Source organism: Capsicum annuum, chromosome 3 (genome assembly GCF_002878395.1).
Source record: "Capsicum annuum cultivar UCD-10X-F1 chromosome 3, UCD10Xv1.1, whole genome shotgun sequence".
NCBI lineage: Eukaryota > Viridiplantae > Streptophyta > Magnoliopsida > Solanales > Solanaceae > Capsicum > Capsicum annuum.
This window is the reverse complement of record NC_061113.1, coordinates 263,740,286-263,756,682: the sequence shown is the minus strand read 5'-3', so window position 1 is coordinate 263,756,682 and position 16,397 is coordinate 263,740,286. Positions and strand designations below refer to the sequence as shown.

Here is a 16,397-nt window from a genome sequence, read left to right as displayed (position 1 = left end):
TATAGATTATAGATATAGATCATAGATCATAGATCATAGATATAGATTATTGACATACATTCTATCATATCAATAATATATTATATATTTATCAGAACCTTCTCTTTGTGCTGTCTATCTACTTATATTATTCGCACAATCCACATTAATTCAAAATGAGTTATACATGTATAAATTTAGTTCGTAAGATGAGATATGCATAGTGAATATCCTAATAATTAACTCTATTTTTTATTTTAATTCTTGTACATTTAGTTTGTAAAATAAGATCCTAATAATTGACCAGCAAGGATATTTGAACTCGTCAAAACAATATAATCAATTGTTGCGGTGTATCGTATGCTAATCTGCCGAATTTTTTATGCACTAGCACCCAACCCCTACCCCCATGGTTTGGCTAATTTCTTATCAGTTCAATATAAATATATTGAGCTTCTCAAAACAAGTAAGTAGTATATATACTACTAGCCTTCCTCTTCAAACACACATAATATAGTATAATATATGATCATTTCCATTTTGAGATACATATATATATGGAGACACAACACTTACTTTTCATCTTCTTTTCACTCTTGTTATTCCTTTCCCTCATCCTTCATACATGGAAGAAATCGAAAACCTCTAACAAAAGATTGCCTCCAGGGCCATGGAGGCTACCTTTTATTGGAAACTTACACCAATTAATGAATGGCAGGTTGCCACATCGTATTTTCAAAAATCTATCGCAAAGGTATGGACCGATCTTTCATTTACGTCTAGGAGAAGTATCACTCGTAGTGGTATCTTCGCGCGATATAGCAAAAGAGATAATGAAAATTCAAGACCTTCATTTTGCTACAAGGCCTCCATCAATGGCAGGAGAAGTTATCATGTACAATCACTCGGACATTGGAGCATGTCCGTATGGTGATTACTGGAGAAACATGCGTAAAGTTTGTATTGTGGAGCTTCTTAGTGCAAAGATGGTCAAATCATTTAACTCAATTCGACAAGCAGAGATGTCAAGTCTCATTTCATCGATCAATTCCATGCCAGATTCAATAATCAACTTAACAGACAAAATTTTTTGGTTTACAAGTTGTGTAACTTGTAGGTCAGCTTTTGGAAAAGTAATCCATGGTCAAGATAAGTTGATCATGTTGGTGAAGGATATCGCGTTATTAGCTGGATATGACTTGACTAGTTTATTTCCTTCCCAAAAATGGCTTCACGATATTTGTGGATTGAAGTCAAAAATATTGAAGATTCACAGAGAAGCCGATGTAATTTTAGAGAGTATCATTAATGAACATAAGGAAAATCGAGCAAATGTTAACAAGGGCAACAGCGATTCTGGAGGTGAAGATCTAATTGATGTTCTACTACGAGTCATGGAGAGTGATGAACTGGGAACTCCCATCACAAATAACAATATCAAAGCTGTTGTTTTTGTAAGTTTAGTCCCATATAAAACATTATTACACTCTCGTTTCTTCATTTCATTTTATTATTTTTTTAGTATTAAAAGTTATTAGGTATACCTGAATATTTTTAATATCATGCAGGACATGTTCTTAGCAGGAGCTGAAACATCATCTGCAACAATTATTTGGGTATTGGCAGAATTGATGAAGAATCCAAGTATCATGGCTAAAGCACAACATGAAGTTAGAGAAGTCTTTAAGGGAAAGAAAGTAATTGATGATATTGATCTAGAAAAGTTGAAGTATCTAAAATTAGTGATCAAAGAAACACTAAGGCTACACCCTCCATTTCCTTTATTACTCCCAAGGGAATGCAGGGAAGAAACAAGAATTGGAAAATACACAATACCTATCAAAACAAAAGTCGTGGTGAATGCATGGGCAATCGGGAGAGATCCTAAATACTGGCATGATTCGGAAAGCTTTATCCCGGAGAGATTTGAGAATAGTTCTATTGATTTCCGAGGGAATCATTTTGAATTCATTCCCTTTGGCGCGGGAAGAAGAATGTGTCCAGGATTGTTATTTGGGTTAGTGAACGTACAACATCCTTTAGCTCAGTTGATTTATCACTTCGATTGGAAGACTCCTTATGAAGCCAATTCAGAGAATTTTGATATGACTGAAACATATGGAATCACTGCTAGAAGAAAACATGATCTTTCTTTAATTGCTACTCCTTTTGATATCTCTTAATAGTTGAATTTAAATAGACTTAAAAGAACTTTGCTCCTTTTAAGTAGCTGCACTAGTTGCAACTTGCTTATCAGTCACTGATAAATAAGGTAATTCATTTATAATAATGTCTTAAATTAGCAATATAATACTAAAGCTTTTCCAATTATGCATGATGTTTTCATATTGAGCTCATAAAATTTGATGATTTTTGTCCTTTACTTTCACGAAGATTCGTGTCATTTATCTTCTAGTGTTCATAATTTTTTTTGTGGATGTCTATGAGGTCCATCATGTTTACTGTTTTCTGTGTCTTTTATCTTTTAGGTCTTGAAGACTTGTGTTTCTTCTTTCTGTAGTTACACGATTTTTTGTAACTCGTAATTCATTTTACTATTTAGTACTCAATTATTTCATTCTCTTTTACTAGTTCAGTATTAACTGCCCACTCTAATAAGACCAGAAAGAATTTGTTTTACTAAATCATCCAAATCGTGAAAGCAATGATTGGAAATTGTGGGTACTTAATAATAAGACCAATGCTGAAAAGAAATAAAAGTCAGATACTACTAATTAACGTACTTTTAGCAATCATAACAAGAACAAATCAAAGCACAATTACTAAACATCACACATCTCATTAAAAATTAGAGAAAAAAAGTTTGGTGATGTAAATTAAAAACAGTGAAATGATTAAGGAATATAATTGTCTTTCCTCATAAAGCAAATTAATATAATAAATCCTTAAACTGTTAACAACATCATTAAACTTAAAAAGGATGCAATAGCCACAAATCCTCCAAGTTTGGATGTCACACTAGCTGTGCTCTCTGCTGGTGGACTTGCAGTTTTGTTACTGGAAGCCGAACCTGGAAAAAAAAAAAGGTTACGCTTGCTAAGTATTTGAATAAAAATGCTGAAACTGTTAGTGTGTTAGGTTAACAACATATCAGTAACATTTTCGATTAAATGACCTTAAAGTTTAAATATATATATATATATATATGTACACACAAATATAAATGTGTCAAAGATGAATGACGAAATGGAACAGCGAGAGAATCAAAGGATTTGTTTTGAGAAAAAATTCGCAAATAACAAAAAAATAAGTCTGAGGATGAAACGTGCGTATAAATTGAAATGTCATAAATTGAGGATGACCAACTTACGACTTTTTTGATTAATGTTGAGAATACTTACTGTTGGTGTCTGGAGTAGTGGGAGCAGTTGGGGCTGCAGCTGAACCAGGTGATGCAGCGGCTATTAATGCACATTAAAATAAAAACTTAGTTTAGTCACAAGTAAATTTAATTGATAGGCTCATTTAGTGTGAATTATTATCAAACATTCAGATTAGATTTTAAATTATGTATATGCTATCAGGTCACTCGAAACATTGGTATTAAAGAGAGCATAGAACAAATAAGGCTTTTTGATCAATATTAATATCTTCTTAAAGATGGTGCAAATACAAACATGACAAATAAAATAAAAGGGCGAAAAGAATTTCTCATGCAACGCATTTATCTCAATCAACTTTACCAAATGCAATGCATATTATATTGTGAATCAAGAATGTTAGTATCCATGATGAGAAGTAGAGAACCAAAAAAAAAAATAAGGCGAAATTCATCGACAATCTCTTAAAGTTGACATCAATTTTTATGTAGACACTTAAAGTAAATCTTTCATTTTTGAAATCTGAAGTAGGGTCATGTTGGATTATTTGACACTTTTCGCTGACATGCGACTCACTAAGAGTAAGTGCAAGACTTATATTTAACTAATTTTTATTTTATTTTTCTCTTCTTCTTTTCTGATTCTCTGGTCACACCGTCTTCCACCATTTTTCAATACAAATTTGTTTTCAAGCCAATCATTATATTGTTTTTCCAAATTTATCATCACCGTCCTTCACCTTTTTCGCGAGAAAAAATAAATATCAACACCCATATTTTATACCTTCTCTCTTTTTTCCTCTCCCTCTTCCCCCCTTCTTCTTAATTCCCACATAAAACACTGAAACATGAAAAAAAAAATATATCTAAAACAATTTTTAGCACATATATAGAATAACAGTTCTACAAATAATAAATCTATGCAAAACTTGGTTTAGAAGAAGAAAATATATAACTGTTACCATTTTTGCAAAGGGAAAGATCAGGTTTAGCCCCACAAGATTTTGCAAAATCTAAAGCTTCATCTTGAGTAACATTCAAACCCTTCATCAGATCAGCATTACCAAACACAGTGCAAAGACACTTTGCATCATTTGTCATCATTTCTTTCAATGGCATACAACAAGTTGGTGGGGGATTTTTCGAATGCGATGACAATGCTGGTTGACATGGCATTAGTTTCTGCATGCATGACATTGCAGAAGCCCCGCTTCCACCATCACCATCACCAACACCACTAGCCAAAAGCGCATTGATCAGATTTTTATCGAGATCAATGCCATGAGATAAACCCATAAAAACCCATGAGAAAATTACTGCATAAAATGATTTGGAATATGCCATGGTTAATTCTTTGTCTTAATTCTCTCGATGGATATGAATTTGTGGTGATGAGGAAATGAAACTATATATATATATATATATATATATATAGGGGGAATGTAAGATGTAATGTAACTGCTATTTTTATTTTTGGAACCGTATTTTTAGGCAGTTATAAAATCTTAATCATTCATCAATTCAAAAGTACTTTTCTTTTTTAACTACTTCCTATATTTGAATCTATTCTTTGTGTCGTCCGTGTCTCTAGAAATACCCTAATTTTCGTTAATACTGGTGACCAATTCCATACATTAAATTACTAAACTTATTTTAACCTAAAATCTAGGCAATTTCTCCATTTGGATTTGCAAATTTTTACACTAGGAATGGTTCACAACTACCCATGCTTCAATCCAACTTTGCCACATCAAATAAGATTAAGGGATAAAACCTTATATCAAACACATGGAATGTTTTTTCTTTTTTTGGTAAACAAGCCGTGGAATGTTTATGCAAACACAGAATGTAAATAAGTTTTTTTTAAGGATAATCCTACTATTCTGACCATTCGTGAAACACAAAGAATATTATCCCACTAAATATATTGCACTAAGTTTAGTGAACTTTATTTTAGAAGGAGCATTTTCCCAACAAAGAAAATTACTTTTCGTGAACTCATTCATCTAACGAACATAAATTATATTTGTAGAAATCTGCACAACTATTACATTGCTGCTGTTTGCTTCAAGATGTAAGCTTCGGCTATGGATTCATATGAAGCCAGTATTTCGGCAGAGTATAGAATTATATAAGCGAAAAATCACTAAAACAACAACAAATATCAAATTTAAATCTGTAACTTTAAAACTATAATAATGAGTTAAGAGCTAAAACGTTGAACCCATCAATTTTAAAATCCTGAATCTGCCCTTTGGTTTGCTTCTTCCTAAAGTCATTATGAGGGAAATGTTGTAGCATTAGTAAAAGCAAACAGTCTTTCAAGTGAAATTGTTTCTGCTAATCTCCAACATCAAGAGAACGCCGTGATGAGCTAGAATGGAGCAAATTCCAGAGATTATCTGCCAAGCATAACTCGGTTTACAACATCAACAGGCAAGGCATAAGCAGGATCTATTGGCTTTATTCCTGGATATTCAAGAAGCGAAAGCCCTGGATTGCAGAAAAAAATCAAAAGAAACAAGTAAAAACACTAGGGTTTCCGGGAACATCCCTTAAATTTGCTTCTAGTTTCATTACTTCATATAGTTTTATCACTTCAATGAACAGCATATTAGAAAGGACAAGAGCAATCATACTTCCTAGAAAACGTGATTTTGGACAATAGAACAACATAGAAGCACTGCTTCTGCATGATTTTCATATGGTAAAACTTGTTCAAGAACACATAGGAATGCAGCAGCCTATGCCAAGGTCCTTTTCAACATTCATATGGACCATCATATCATCGGATAAAAACACATTAGCCATTTCACAATTAAAAAATGTCATTTGTCCCTTACCAGCGACTCCAAAGTAAGTATGGAAGACATCAACTGCATCATCTGGCCTATCTGAAATTCCACCATTCTCCTTATCCTACATTCATGAAAGGAATACAACTCAGGCTTTATGAAAAATGTCAAACAACTACACAAAGATTTAGTATTCAATGCCAAGCTTCAAGTGATCATAGGGAGTTATTATATTCGGATGTAACCTGACAGTCTAAAATAAATTGTACAAGTTTTCCCTTGTCAATCCAATGAACCCTGTCGATCATAATTAAGCTGGAAAGAACCCACCAAGAGTAGCATACCTGAGAAGCAACAACATGACTATCAATAAAACTCATAACTGACTTGCTGATAGAAATTACAATGTCGCAAGAGCAACAAACATCAGGAAGCTTCTCTGGGCGCCCATTTAGACCTCCAGATTTGACTTGTCTTTCACATAACCACCAACCAAGGAGGTCTTTATCAACATGATGTAGAGATCCTGTAATTGCGAGAGCTGCCACGCAACAGAAAACTGCAATAGTAGCACAGTCAAAATTGCTTTCAGTAAGCAGCAATACACAACACAAATAACAAGACCGCTGGAAATATGGACGCTAAGTGGAACACACAGGTTGAAACCCAACAAAGAGCCAAACCTCTGCTCCTTTTCACTAACAAACATGGCATTCACCGTCATAAAACTGTATTTCATAGCAAAGGAACATATTCCTTCTTCAAATATTCCTTCTTCAAAACCTGTTCCTTCCATGTGAAAGAAATAAAAAGCAAAGGAGGGATCTTTCTCCAAAGCATTCTAGAATTATGTCCATTAGCTGATCATCAAACTAGGACCCACAAACTGATAACTTCTCTTAATATGTTTATCTGACATGCAGATCTTGCCACTGACGGAAGAAATTGTTCTTCATCCCCTCGTGACTATGCCAAAGCTGCTGACTCCTTGGCATATATTCAACATCCGTATGGCATTATTTTTAAACTTGTTATTTATCTTTTTGGTTTCTGCCTAGTATCCCGGGTTACCCATGAGAGCTTATTGTCTTGGTTGGTGATAATTATGTCTTGAACTCTGGTTATTTTTTAGGATAACCGAGAAATCCCCAAGGACTAGTGGTGCGGGTCTAAATTCAGTGGATAATATATTAGAGGAATTAAATAGAATGATTAGGGGATCGAATCCTTTGGTAGAAGTAAATTCAAAAAAGAAACTGGACGGTGTGAAAGTTTTCCAACTCTTAAATCAATAAACTTACACCTTACGTTAGAATAGACACTCTCGTTTTTCTTTCAGTTTAAAAGCCATTGTTAGTATAATAAAATGCATGATTTCTACATGTGACGTACTTTGCCCCGCATGAGATTCTGCTCCTGGTGTGCATCCAAATCCACCATCCACATTCTTGCAACTTATAATATACTTCACTGCTTTTCCAACATCAATCTTATCCAACCGATGCAGCAACGTGAGTGAAAGGATCGAAATGTAAGAGAACCTACACAAAGTATATTTAGGGTCATTATATTTTCGATTCCCGAAGGAAGGATCTTACATTCCAGAAGGAAACACATGTATCTAAAGATATATAACTTTTTTTTTTTCGAAAAAAAGATACTGCTTAATCCTTGGCATTATATGTATATTTAAAAATGAGAAACCAAATAAAGAATCTTCTTTTTGATAACGGTGGTGTCCGGGCCAGCTTGCGCGCACCTCGACTAATTCCACGTGATACCTGTCACCTCACACCAACAACAGGTATCTGTCCACCAAGGCTAAAACAGATGGGAAGAAATCACCTAGTGTTTGTCTCTATTGGGAATTGAACCTGAAACCTCGTGGTGCTCAACCCAACTTCAATGAACCATTAGGCAACACCTTTAGGTGCAAATAAAGAATCTTTTTTTTTTAAAGAAGAATCTTAAATTTATAATAGCAAATAAAATGAGAAGTTGCTACCGTGTATCGACTTCACCCCATATGTCACCAGAAAATGATCCATCTTCATTTTGCAGGCCTGCAATATCTATGCTGAAAAGTTAAGTTCACAACTTAGCAATAACCAAATTTCATAAAAGTACTTCAACTGCCAATTTCGAGAATGTCACTGTTGTGATGAGTAGTCTCGATGTTAATTTGACCACATTTCTTGGTTTTGTGAGCTTAGAATTGTAAAATTAGAAGATGACAGCATTGCAGCAGGGTTCACAATGTAGTATATAGATCTAAAAGATTTGTACATAGAACCTCCAAAACAATTGTCAATGTCAGAGACATGAAGTAGGATACAATTTGACACCTTATCAATGTCAAGGACATGTAATTTATCAAATAATGCCAAGACTTGAATGGCACTGAGTGTATATAGCAGATGCGGATCATGCCCAATATTACCACCAAATCCACCTGCATATTATACAAATAGAGAAGTGAGCCTATACATACAGATCAAGTAGATCAAAACATTAAAGTAACTACTTCTCAATGAAAAAGAAAAGAGAATAGCAACATCCATTAAAAAAGAAGCAGGCATAGCATAGCTGCAACATTTGGATATACTGACCAAAAATCATTGCGAGAAAGCAAGAAAGAAGTGCAAGACAACAACCAGATTCATGTTGGCACTGCATGACCCATGAAATAACTTCATCTTGCTCCACAGCACCAAGCTTGCCCATGATATCCAGAGTTGTCAATCCCCAGTATGCCCCATTTAATCTCAAATGCTCCATCACCACAGATTCAAAATCATCTTTCCTCTGAAGGTATAGAGGAATGTATTAGAGAAAGCAAATGATAGAGTGACAAGAGAAGTGCTTCAGTGGGTCCCTTTGGCAAAAAATTATACTATTTATACATGGTTAAATTATTTTTATGTGTATATAGTAGATATTGAATCCCCTTCGATTTGTTCATATGTTTATTTCTGAACCCCCTCAGTGAAAATCACGTCTCCTCCACCGCGTGTACGAAGGAATCATCTCACAAGCATGAGAATAGGAGGAGATAAGTCGCATTTCTTCTGTTTGATGTAAGATGAAACCAGGACTGTGGAAATGCTAACCCTAATATCTCACTCAAACAGGCATAGATTACAGTGACTGAATCCCACGGATTTCAGGTATCAAGATTAAATCTCAAGGATCAATCCCACAGTCAATCATATCACAAAGTCTATCAAGCCAACCTATACCAGACCAAAAGTATGAATCCAAAGCCACTCTTTATGTTCCAAACAACTCCATGGTCCACTTTTTCAAGGCTGGATATGATAGCCTTCCAAATATGACAACCATAATTTTGAACTTGACAATTTTCGCTATCTACTCAGAGAATCTACTTGTATCTCCTATTTAAGTTGCTCAAAGTATCCCACACATTGAAAGGAGCCTAGTAGTTTGCTTAGAGTAGAGCACACAGGGTATATGAGTAGATATGAAACAAATGAGAGTACCTTCTCAACAGTAATAATGTACTTAGCGTGCTTTTCCACCAGCAGCTCACCCATCCTGCACTCATCATGGCTTAGATTTACATGAATGCCAAGACATCTAACTTTTACAATTCCGATCTCTATTAGCAATCAATTAAGACAAGTAGTTATTTTTTCACTTCGATTGAGAGTGTCAAAACTAAAATCAACATGCATCTCACTAAAAAATCAAACAAACAAACAAGACTTACCTGTTACAAATTGGATTTGACGAGTTTGGGGGTAGAATTGAATGAAAAGAGTCGCGCAAAGAGGAAGCAGAATTCTTTCGAGTTTTCGCGATCAGTCCCTATTCTCTTGACTGAGGAAAATAAGGCAACCGTACTTGTGCAAATTACAAATATTGTCCCTTAAATATATAACATAAGCAGTTTTGGTACCTTAGATGAGTTTTTTTTTTTTTTTTTTTTAATTTGATTTCTATTTGATGAACTATGACTATTAAATTACTCCTATCAAAAATCATAAAATTCAAATTAAAAATTTAATCAGAAATAGTAAGAGATTTGCACTTACAAACGTTGTGCACAAAACTTTAGAAATAAAACAAAATTTGCAAAATTCACCTCCAATGTAAATTCATGTTAATCTTTTTTATTTTTCACATTTCCAACTTAACAACCAGAATTTTGTTGAGTATTTAACTCAGAATTTAGGTGATTTTATAAATATGAAGTGATATCTTAAGAGAAACTCTTTACGTCTGTAAAACTGATTGCTTGTTATGAATGAGCCCAACTGTTACTAACAAGGCAGCTTATGCCTATCTATTTTCAGTTGTTAACCAAAAGCTATTGAAGTTTCAGCTATGAGTTGGCCCACAAAACAAGTGTGTTTTCTTCTCTTAACCAATGTTTGGCTTTTTGGTATCAGAAATTATTTTCAGATCAAATAAAAGCATAGTTTTTGAATTTAAAAAGAAAATTATCAATGTGGAGCATGCAACTATAAGCCATTTATATGATTATCATCAAACTAACCAAACTATAGTAAAATCAAGAGGATAGCTATTCAAATATAACTGCTTACATTCATCAAAAGAAACTACAGGAGTCTTCCTGAATCAAGTTGCAAAAGATGAATCTTTGACAACAGTATACTTTTTAAGGAACTGTGCCTTTTGTTTCAACAAACTTTAAGTCATTTCAGTCACAAAATAAGCCACATGATCGACTATTTCCTAAGAGCACGTAATGCTCTAATTCCATCAATATCGATCAAGTTAGCCTGCATACTGGGCTATCTTCTTTTCCAGCGAATTCTTGTCAGCACCAACAACCCTGTCAACCTCCTTGCCGTCTTTTATGAAAAAGAAAGCTGGAACACTGCTGACATTCCATCTTGAAGCCACATCTCTTGCCTCGTCAATGTCAGCCTTTAGAAATGCAACTTTTGGATACTTTCCGGGCAGGCTTGTATAAAATGGAGATATAAAACGACATGGTCCACACCATGTTGCAGTAAAGTAAAGGATAGCCAGACGTGATGCTGCTGAAGCAGCATTTAACTTTGTCTCTAGTTCACTCACAGAATGGATACCAACAATTTTTCCTGTATATAACAAACCAGTTAAAAAATTATTGCATAAATATGTAGACTTGTCTCTCTTTCTAGACTTAAATGAAAGTAGCACATTGTAGAAAATGAGAGTAAAACAAGTTTTCAAAAAGAGATTTAACATAAGAAAGTTCCCGAAAGCAAAGATGACATGACCTGTAGCTTCAATATAACCAAATACTCAAGAGCTTCCCCAAAACATCATCTAGCTGCCACCAGCAGCCTTCCCAATAATCTCCTTCTCCTCATTTTTCACTTCGCACAGCATATACCACCTTTGTATCTCAAACCATACCCCTCCCCCACCCCAAACGGTCAACAGATTCTTTCCACTTTCTCCCATGACAAAGAGAACTGACTACCTCTTGGCTAGACAGGGTGTGCTCTTAACACTGGTCCAATCTCCTTGATATGATTAAATATCATACAATTTCCAGAAGGTACCTAATAAAACCTAGAAACCAGTCACACAATTTGGTGCATGTAACACAAATACCTACACATCACCCATTTTCTCATACCCGCGTGTGTACTTTTTTTTTCCGGATCGCCCCTGGTGTCCAGGCTTACGCACACATTTACATGCCAGCATTTAAGCTATCAATTTTTACAATACCTTGAGGTGGTCATTTACCACTTCACTTAGTAAAATATGATAGTTCTTACAAGTTACAGCTGATTATAGATGGCAGCTAACTAGCTCAATGGAGGACAACTGTGGTGGTGATGCTAGGTATTTTTCATCAGTTGAAGATTGTACATATCAGTCTTGATAGTCTTATCACTTCAGTTTACATTGTTCGTAATGTACACCAATAGGTAAAACAAAACCTGGATAATCGCAGGAAGAGACAATGGGTATGTTAATTATGAGCACTGTCTACTGGCAAAAGAATGATGCATACTTCCAGTGTATATATTACAATCTAAGTTGAGCGGACTCTTCATTTTCGATGCTGCACCCATGTTGGATTCTCCAAAAATACACTAGCTTTGGCGAATCCGACATGCATCCGTTGACATTTTTGAAGAGTACGAGCAACATAGATTACAATAACAAATGATGGGCTCTTTATCAAAAAAATAAAAATGCTGGGCACTAGTATAACGTAAGAACTACTGCCAAGAATGAACTATCAGTCGCAACAGACTTAAAAAATACACTTAAATGCAACCATCATATCAAATGAGTAGTGAACTCGAAAAACAAAGGACATACCTTCATTTGAGTCAGAAGCAGAATCAGGATCCTGCATCATATTTTTGAAAATAGAATAACTCGTTAAAAGAAGAAATTGAATTTACAAGCAGATTAGATAAAGGGACTGCAGAACGGGAACAATCAAAATTCCGAAAATCGCAACGCAACTCAGTAATCCAGATTTAGTCCCTCGTCATTTTTGCCATTACTAAGCATGGATTAAAATGTAAAGATCAACCAAATCTCTTACAAAAGCAATACAAAATCTAATTTTAATGGTGTCTAGCCTTGTCAACAATATTCCACCACCACCTACCTCAACGAAAAAAGATGAGGTAACGGGTCAAGAAGGAATATGCAGCCAACTGGATGCTAGCTGAAATTAGGTAGGAAGAGTCGAAGAGATAACACAGGCTGCAGAAGACAAACAGAAAACTAAAATACAAAATGAACAAAGTTGGAGGTGATAGGCAGAAGGTAATTGTACTCTTCATTTGTCAAGTCTACACCTTGAGAGTGGGGGCTAAGCAGGGCAGTTGGAGCTCGGAAATAAATTACTGTCAATAACCAATCAAAGGATGTATATATAACAAGGATGTGAGGTTTAGGTACAAACTAAATCATGAATAGATGCCACTGGCTGAAGCTCATGAAGGAGAACAAACAGTGAACATGGTTCTTACTTCAAAAAACTACATCGTGTGACAGCGAGAACACAAAAATATACCCGAGGAAACTTACAGAAGCTTCATGTTCAGATTGCTGTTCTTTCTTTTTACTCTTTTCATAAGCTGCCTGCAATGCAAACTGTAATGTCAAGAATACAGAAAAGCAGCCTGTTAGTGACTAAATACTTTCAGTACACTAAAAAACACCTTTGCTTCTGCCTGACGCCGCTTCCTGTCATGCTCGATTTTCCTCAACCGCTTCTCTTCTCGCAGTCGTCGGTACTTTCGGCAGTGCTCTTCAATTTTGTGAGCATTAGGTTCAACCTGCCATATTTTCAGGCTAAATCATTTAAAAGTTTACGGAATTTCTCTCCTCTTAACCCCTAAGTTAAGTACAAACGATGAAATTGAACTGCATTTAGTAGAAAACCGTGTGCACCATCACCACAATATTTGATTCACACGGTCTGGGTACATAGGGGGGAGGTGTAATGGGCAAGAAGAAGTTTGAATATTTGACCTTTTTAAGTGTCTCGGCGATCTCCTCATCAAAATCAATCATGGATGCCAAACGAAGATCGCTGGCCGCCTCTTTCCATAAGCCCAACATTGCTCTAGCCATACCCCTCACTTTGTATCCTTTTGCTGAGTCAGGGTTGACCTTTAATAAAATGATGCAAGTGTCATTAGGACTTACAATACAGCCACAAGCACAGAGGAATCTAAAATTTCTTCAATGTAAGCATGTCTTGAAATAGCTTCTGAAACACCTTTAAAGCAGCATCAGCATCACGGATCGCAGCATTGGGTTTTTTCAGCTTAACAAAGACGTTAGCTGCATAGACATTAGTATTCGCCAAAAGATCACATGAATGACATGATATAAACCCAAATTTACTAACATTAAGATGAATAGATGATAAATAGGCCAGATACTAACCTCTTGTTGCATATAATATTGCAGAACTTGGATTCAGCAAAATAGCTTCAGTTAAATAATTTATGGCTTCATTAAGCTTGCCTGCCAGGAAAATACATTTCTAATAAGGCGTAACTATCCTAACCAATATTGTAAAAAGGGATCTTCATTACACAAAAGGAAAAGACTAGCGTGCCTTCAGATATTGCGTCCAGAGCTTTAGCTTTTGATATTTGAGCAGCATCTCGGTTTTCATCTGTTACTTCACTTGAAGAATCTCCCATCTGCAATTAGATCCAACAAAAAAAAAAAAAATTAAATACAAAAGATCACGCAGAAGTCCACCTAACCCATTCATGACAGACCTGTTGTGGAGGATCATTGTCAGGTTCCACAGTATCAGTGTCATCCAACTCAACATCAGACTCTATGATGTCCTCATCCAATTCATCAAGATGTTCCTCTTCACCTTTTTCCTGTTGGGTCATTGCTCGGTATGAATACATGAAATAAACAACATTTCACCATTTCACTATAGCTGTTTCATAATGGTGCTATTTTTATCATCACATTTTATAGTGGTATTATGTTACCGCAAAACTGATAATCAACATGTGGGAAGCTTTTTATAGAGGAAAGTAGCACCAGAATAAAGTATCAAGCCATTCTGTAGCTTCAATATTCTTATCAGAAAGATCTAAGAAAAATTTTTGCAGCTCCGGCTATAACTAAATAAGGATAGATTTGACATTTGCACAAGCAAGCCTTATATCCTGGCAAAGTGGGGAGATGGTTAAAAGAAGCAAAAGTTATGTTTAACTCATAACAACCAAAAAACAAAGCACAGTTCTGTTAATCAAACTTGGCGTCAACAGTCAAGTAAGCACTCTAACTTTGAGAGTGCACATCTAGACACCTCAACTTGATCTCTACTTGATCTCTACTGGCAATAAAACACTCCAACTCGTCTCACTGTGTCTCGTGGACACCAATGTTGACACGGCACATAAATTTTGGAGGTATCCATATGATCATTTGTAAGTTGGAGTGTCTGTTGATGTATTATGCCTTAATGTTCCCAGCCAATGAGAACAAACAATGAAACAAATAGAAAGAACTCTATGATAAATAAATGTGATGCTCTACGAGCACCCAAGGGTGTGACCTAGTGGTTCAATGAAGTCGGTTGAGTACCACGAGACAAACACTGGTGATTTCTTCCGCTATGTTCTAGCCTTGTTGGACAAAGCCACCTTATGGTTATCAACCCCCTTCGACTAATTTGTGTGCCTACTTCTTTCGATTTTGAACTCCCTTAACAAAAATACTGGCTCCACCACTGTAAACCTGGTATTTGTTGCTGGAATTAATCGAGCTAACCTAGACACCACGGTTATCAACCAAAAGGAAAAAAATGATGCTCTAATGTATGGCTTGCAACATTTCTGCAGAAAGTGCCATCGACTAGCATAAATGTCCCTTTACCTCAAATCAATATATTTAACTTCCTGGCCCAAGTCAAAATTAAGTCAATTCTGGTCAAAGTAACCTTGACAAATCACAAAAATATTCAATTCAAGTAACAACAAACGTCCATCAAATTTCGCCCAAAGTGTTATTGTTACATACAAGGGACGTGATGATGAAAAATCGGTAAAACAAGTAAGGAGGTGGGGGCTAACAGATTTAACTGGTGATGGAGGAATTCGAGCACCCAAGCTGTAATCAAAAAAAAAAAAAAAAAAAAAAAAGAAACAGTTAATTCGATTGTCTGGTTCGTTCCGCTTAAGGAAATTCCCAAAAAAATAAAAAGTAGTAGTAACAGCAGCAGCAATAGGAGTACCTTTCGAGAAAGTTCCTGAAAAAGGAAAGGGAAGGTTTTAGTAAAATAGAAGGATCATTTTTGCAAAGATGAACAAAATGCTTAAGGTCTTCAAGCTTGTCATCATCCATCATCTTCCCTAACACCACTTTCCACTCTTTTTTCTCTCTCTCTCTGTATTACTAGAGAAACTTGACTTTTGTCCGAAAGATAGCCAGGTTTTCTTTTTCTTTTTCTTTTTCTTTTTCTTTTCTTTATTTTTTATGTTTTTTTATTTAGGACTGTTTGATGCACGGAGATTTATTTTAAAATGAGTTTGTTTTTAGTTCAAACAAATTGTCAGGTACCTTAATTTGGCATAAATTTTTACTTTAACATCTAAAGTAAATAGTGTTTATTTTAAACATTAAAACTAACCTCTAACTATATCATTTTGACACCTATTGACCAATCAGCATAAATAACAAAGAGAGCGTAATACACTTTAACAATCAATTAAATAACTATATGTGTTAATTAAAATAAAATAAAAAATTAAAACTGTTTAGTTTAATAAGAACCCCCCACCTAACCCGAC

General features: G+C 35.2%; 4 protein-coding genes across 8 annotated transcripts; 1 reads left to right on the top strand and 3 right to left on the bottom strand.

Annotated features, from left to right (window-relative positions):
* The first annotated feature begins 447 nt into the window (after nucleotides 1-447).
* Nucleotides 448-2,358, top strand: LOC107864792 (premnaspirodiene oxygenase-like). Its single transcript, XM_016711216.2, has 2 exons — nucleotides 448-1,433; nucleotides 1,548-2,358. The coding sequence occupies exons 1-2, from the start codon at nucleotides 537-539 to the stop codon at nucleotides 2,160-2,162; spliced, it is 1,512 nt and encodes a 503-aa protein (XP_016566702.2). The 5' UTR covers nucleotides 448-536; the 3' UTR covers nucleotides 2,163-2,358.
* Nucleotides 2,359-2,684: 326 nt separating this feature from the next.
* LOC107865892 (non-specific lipid transfer protein GPI-anchored 3-like) lies at nucleotides 2,685-4,746 on the bottom strand. Its single transcript, XM_016712085.2, has 3 exons — nucleotides 4,282-4,746; nucleotides 3,342-3,401; nucleotides 2,685-3,010 (listed from the first exon to the last, which is right to left on the bottom strand). Exons 1-3 carry the CDS (start codon nucleotides 4,661-4,663, stop codon nucleotides 2,886-2,888), a joined length of 567 nt encoding a protein of 188 aa, XP_016567571.1. The 5' UTR covers nucleotides 4,664-4,746; the 3' UTR covers nucleotides 2,685-2,885.
* Nucleotides 4,747-5,326: 580 nt separating this feature from the next.
* On the bottom strand, nucleotides 5,327-9,997 carry LOC107862215 (geranylgeranyl transferase type-2 subunit beta 1). Of its 4 annotated transcripts, none has more exons than XM_016707712.2 (10): nucleotides 9,845-9,997; nucleotides 9,615-9,669; nucleotides 8,724-8,919; nucleotides 8,450-8,566; nucleotides 8,120-8,186; nucleotides 7,507-7,655; nucleotides 6,540-6,673; nucleotides 6,360-6,458; nucleotides 6,163-6,238; nucleotides 5,327-5,812 (listed from the first exon to the last, which is right to left on the bottom strand). In XM_016707712.2, exons 2-10 carry the CDS (start codon nucleotides 9,666-9,668, stop codon nucleotides 5,718-5,720), a joined length of 987 nt encoding a protein of 328 aa, XP_016563198.2. In that variant the 5' UTR covers nucleotide 9,669; nucleotides 9,845-9,997; the 3' UTR covers nucleotides 5,327-5,717. The 4 variants fall into 4 exon arrangements, with proteins under 4 accessions (XP_016563198.2, XP_016563199.2, XP_047265941.1 ...); XM_016707713.2 differs by having other exon boundaries at nucleotides 8,769-8,919; nucleotides 9,845-9,996; XM_047409985.1 differs by having other exon boundaries at nucleotides 9,615-9,733; nucleotides 9,845-9,995.
* Nucleotides 9,998-10,661: 664 nt separating this feature from the next.
* Nucleotides 10,662-16,127, bottom strand: LOC107862214 (TPR repeat-containing thioredoxin TDX). 2 transcript variants are annotated; one of them, XM_016707708.2, is made up of 11 exons: nucleotides 15,842-16,127; nucleotides 15,681-15,717; nucleotides 14,364-14,474; nucleotides 14,195-14,282; nucleotides 14,020-14,100; nucleotides 13,850-13,914; nucleotides 13,600-13,740; nucleotides 13,287-13,403; nucleotides 13,153-13,206; nucleotides 12,430-12,460; nucleotides 10,662-11,204 (listed from the first exon to the last, which is right to left on the bottom strand). In XM_016707708.2, exons 1-11 carry the CDS (start codon nucleotides 15,952-15,954, stop codon nucleotides 10,876-10,878), a joined length of 1,167 nt encoding a protein of 388 aa, XP_016563194.2. In that variant the 5' UTR covers nucleotides 15,955-16,127; the 3' UTR covers nucleotides 10,662-10,875. The 2 variants fall into 2 exon arrangements, with proteins under 2 accessions (XP_016563194.2, XP_016563195.2); XM_016707709.2 differs by having other exon boundaries at nucleotides 15,690-15,717; nucleotides 15,842-16,044.
* Nucleotides 16,128-16,397: the final 270 nt, after the last annotated feature.

Excerpts from the sequence above, each read along its gene's own strand:
- LOC107864792 (XM_016711216.2), top strand. The coding sequence starts at position 537 with ATGGAGACACAACACTTACTTTTCATCTTCTTTTCACTCTTGTTATTC. Across the intron at positions 1,434-1,547 it reads ATATCAAAGCTGTTGTTTTT|GACATGTTCTTAGCAGGAGC; the intron begins GTAAGTTTAGTC and ends AATATCATGCAG.
- LOC107865892 (XM_016712085.2), bottom strand. The coding sequence starts at position 4,663 with ATGGCATATTCCAAATCATTTTATGCAGTAATTTTCTCATGGGTTTTT. Across the intron at positions 3,402-4,281 it reads TCTTTCCCTTTGCAAAAATG|CCGCTGCATCACCTGGTTCA; the intron begins GTAACAGTTATA and ends GTGCATTAATAG. Across the intron at positions 3,011-3,341 it reads CACTACTCCAGACACCAACA|GTTCGGCTTCCAGTAACAAA; the intron begins GTAAGTATTCTC and ends TTTTTTTTCCAG.
- LOC107862215 (XM_016707712.2), bottom strand. The coding sequence starts at position 9,668 with ATGGGTGAGCTGCTGGTGGAAAAGCACGCTAAGTACATTATTACTGTT. Across the intron at positions 8,920-9,614 it reads ACATTATTACTGTTGAGAAG|AGGAAAGATGATTTTGAATC; the intron begins GTACTCTCATTT and ends CTATACCTTCAG. Across the intron at positions 8,187-8,449 it reads CATTGATAAGGTGTCAAATT|ATATTGCAGGCCTGCAAAAT; the intron begins GTATCCTACTTC and ends TTTTCAGCATAG.
- LOC107862214 (XM_016707708.2), bottom strand. The coding sequence starts at position 15,954 with ATGATGGATGATGACAAGCTTGAAGACCTTAAGCATTTTGTTCATCTT. Across the intron at positions 13,404-13,599 it reads TCGCCGAGACACTTAAAAAG|GTTGAACCTAATGCTCACAA; the intron begins GTCAAATATTCA and ends AAAATATGGCAG. Across the intron at positions 12,461-13,152 it reads AATCTGAACATGAAGCTTCT|GATCCTGATTCTGCTTCTGA; the intron begins GTAAGTTTCCTC and ends AATATGATGCAG.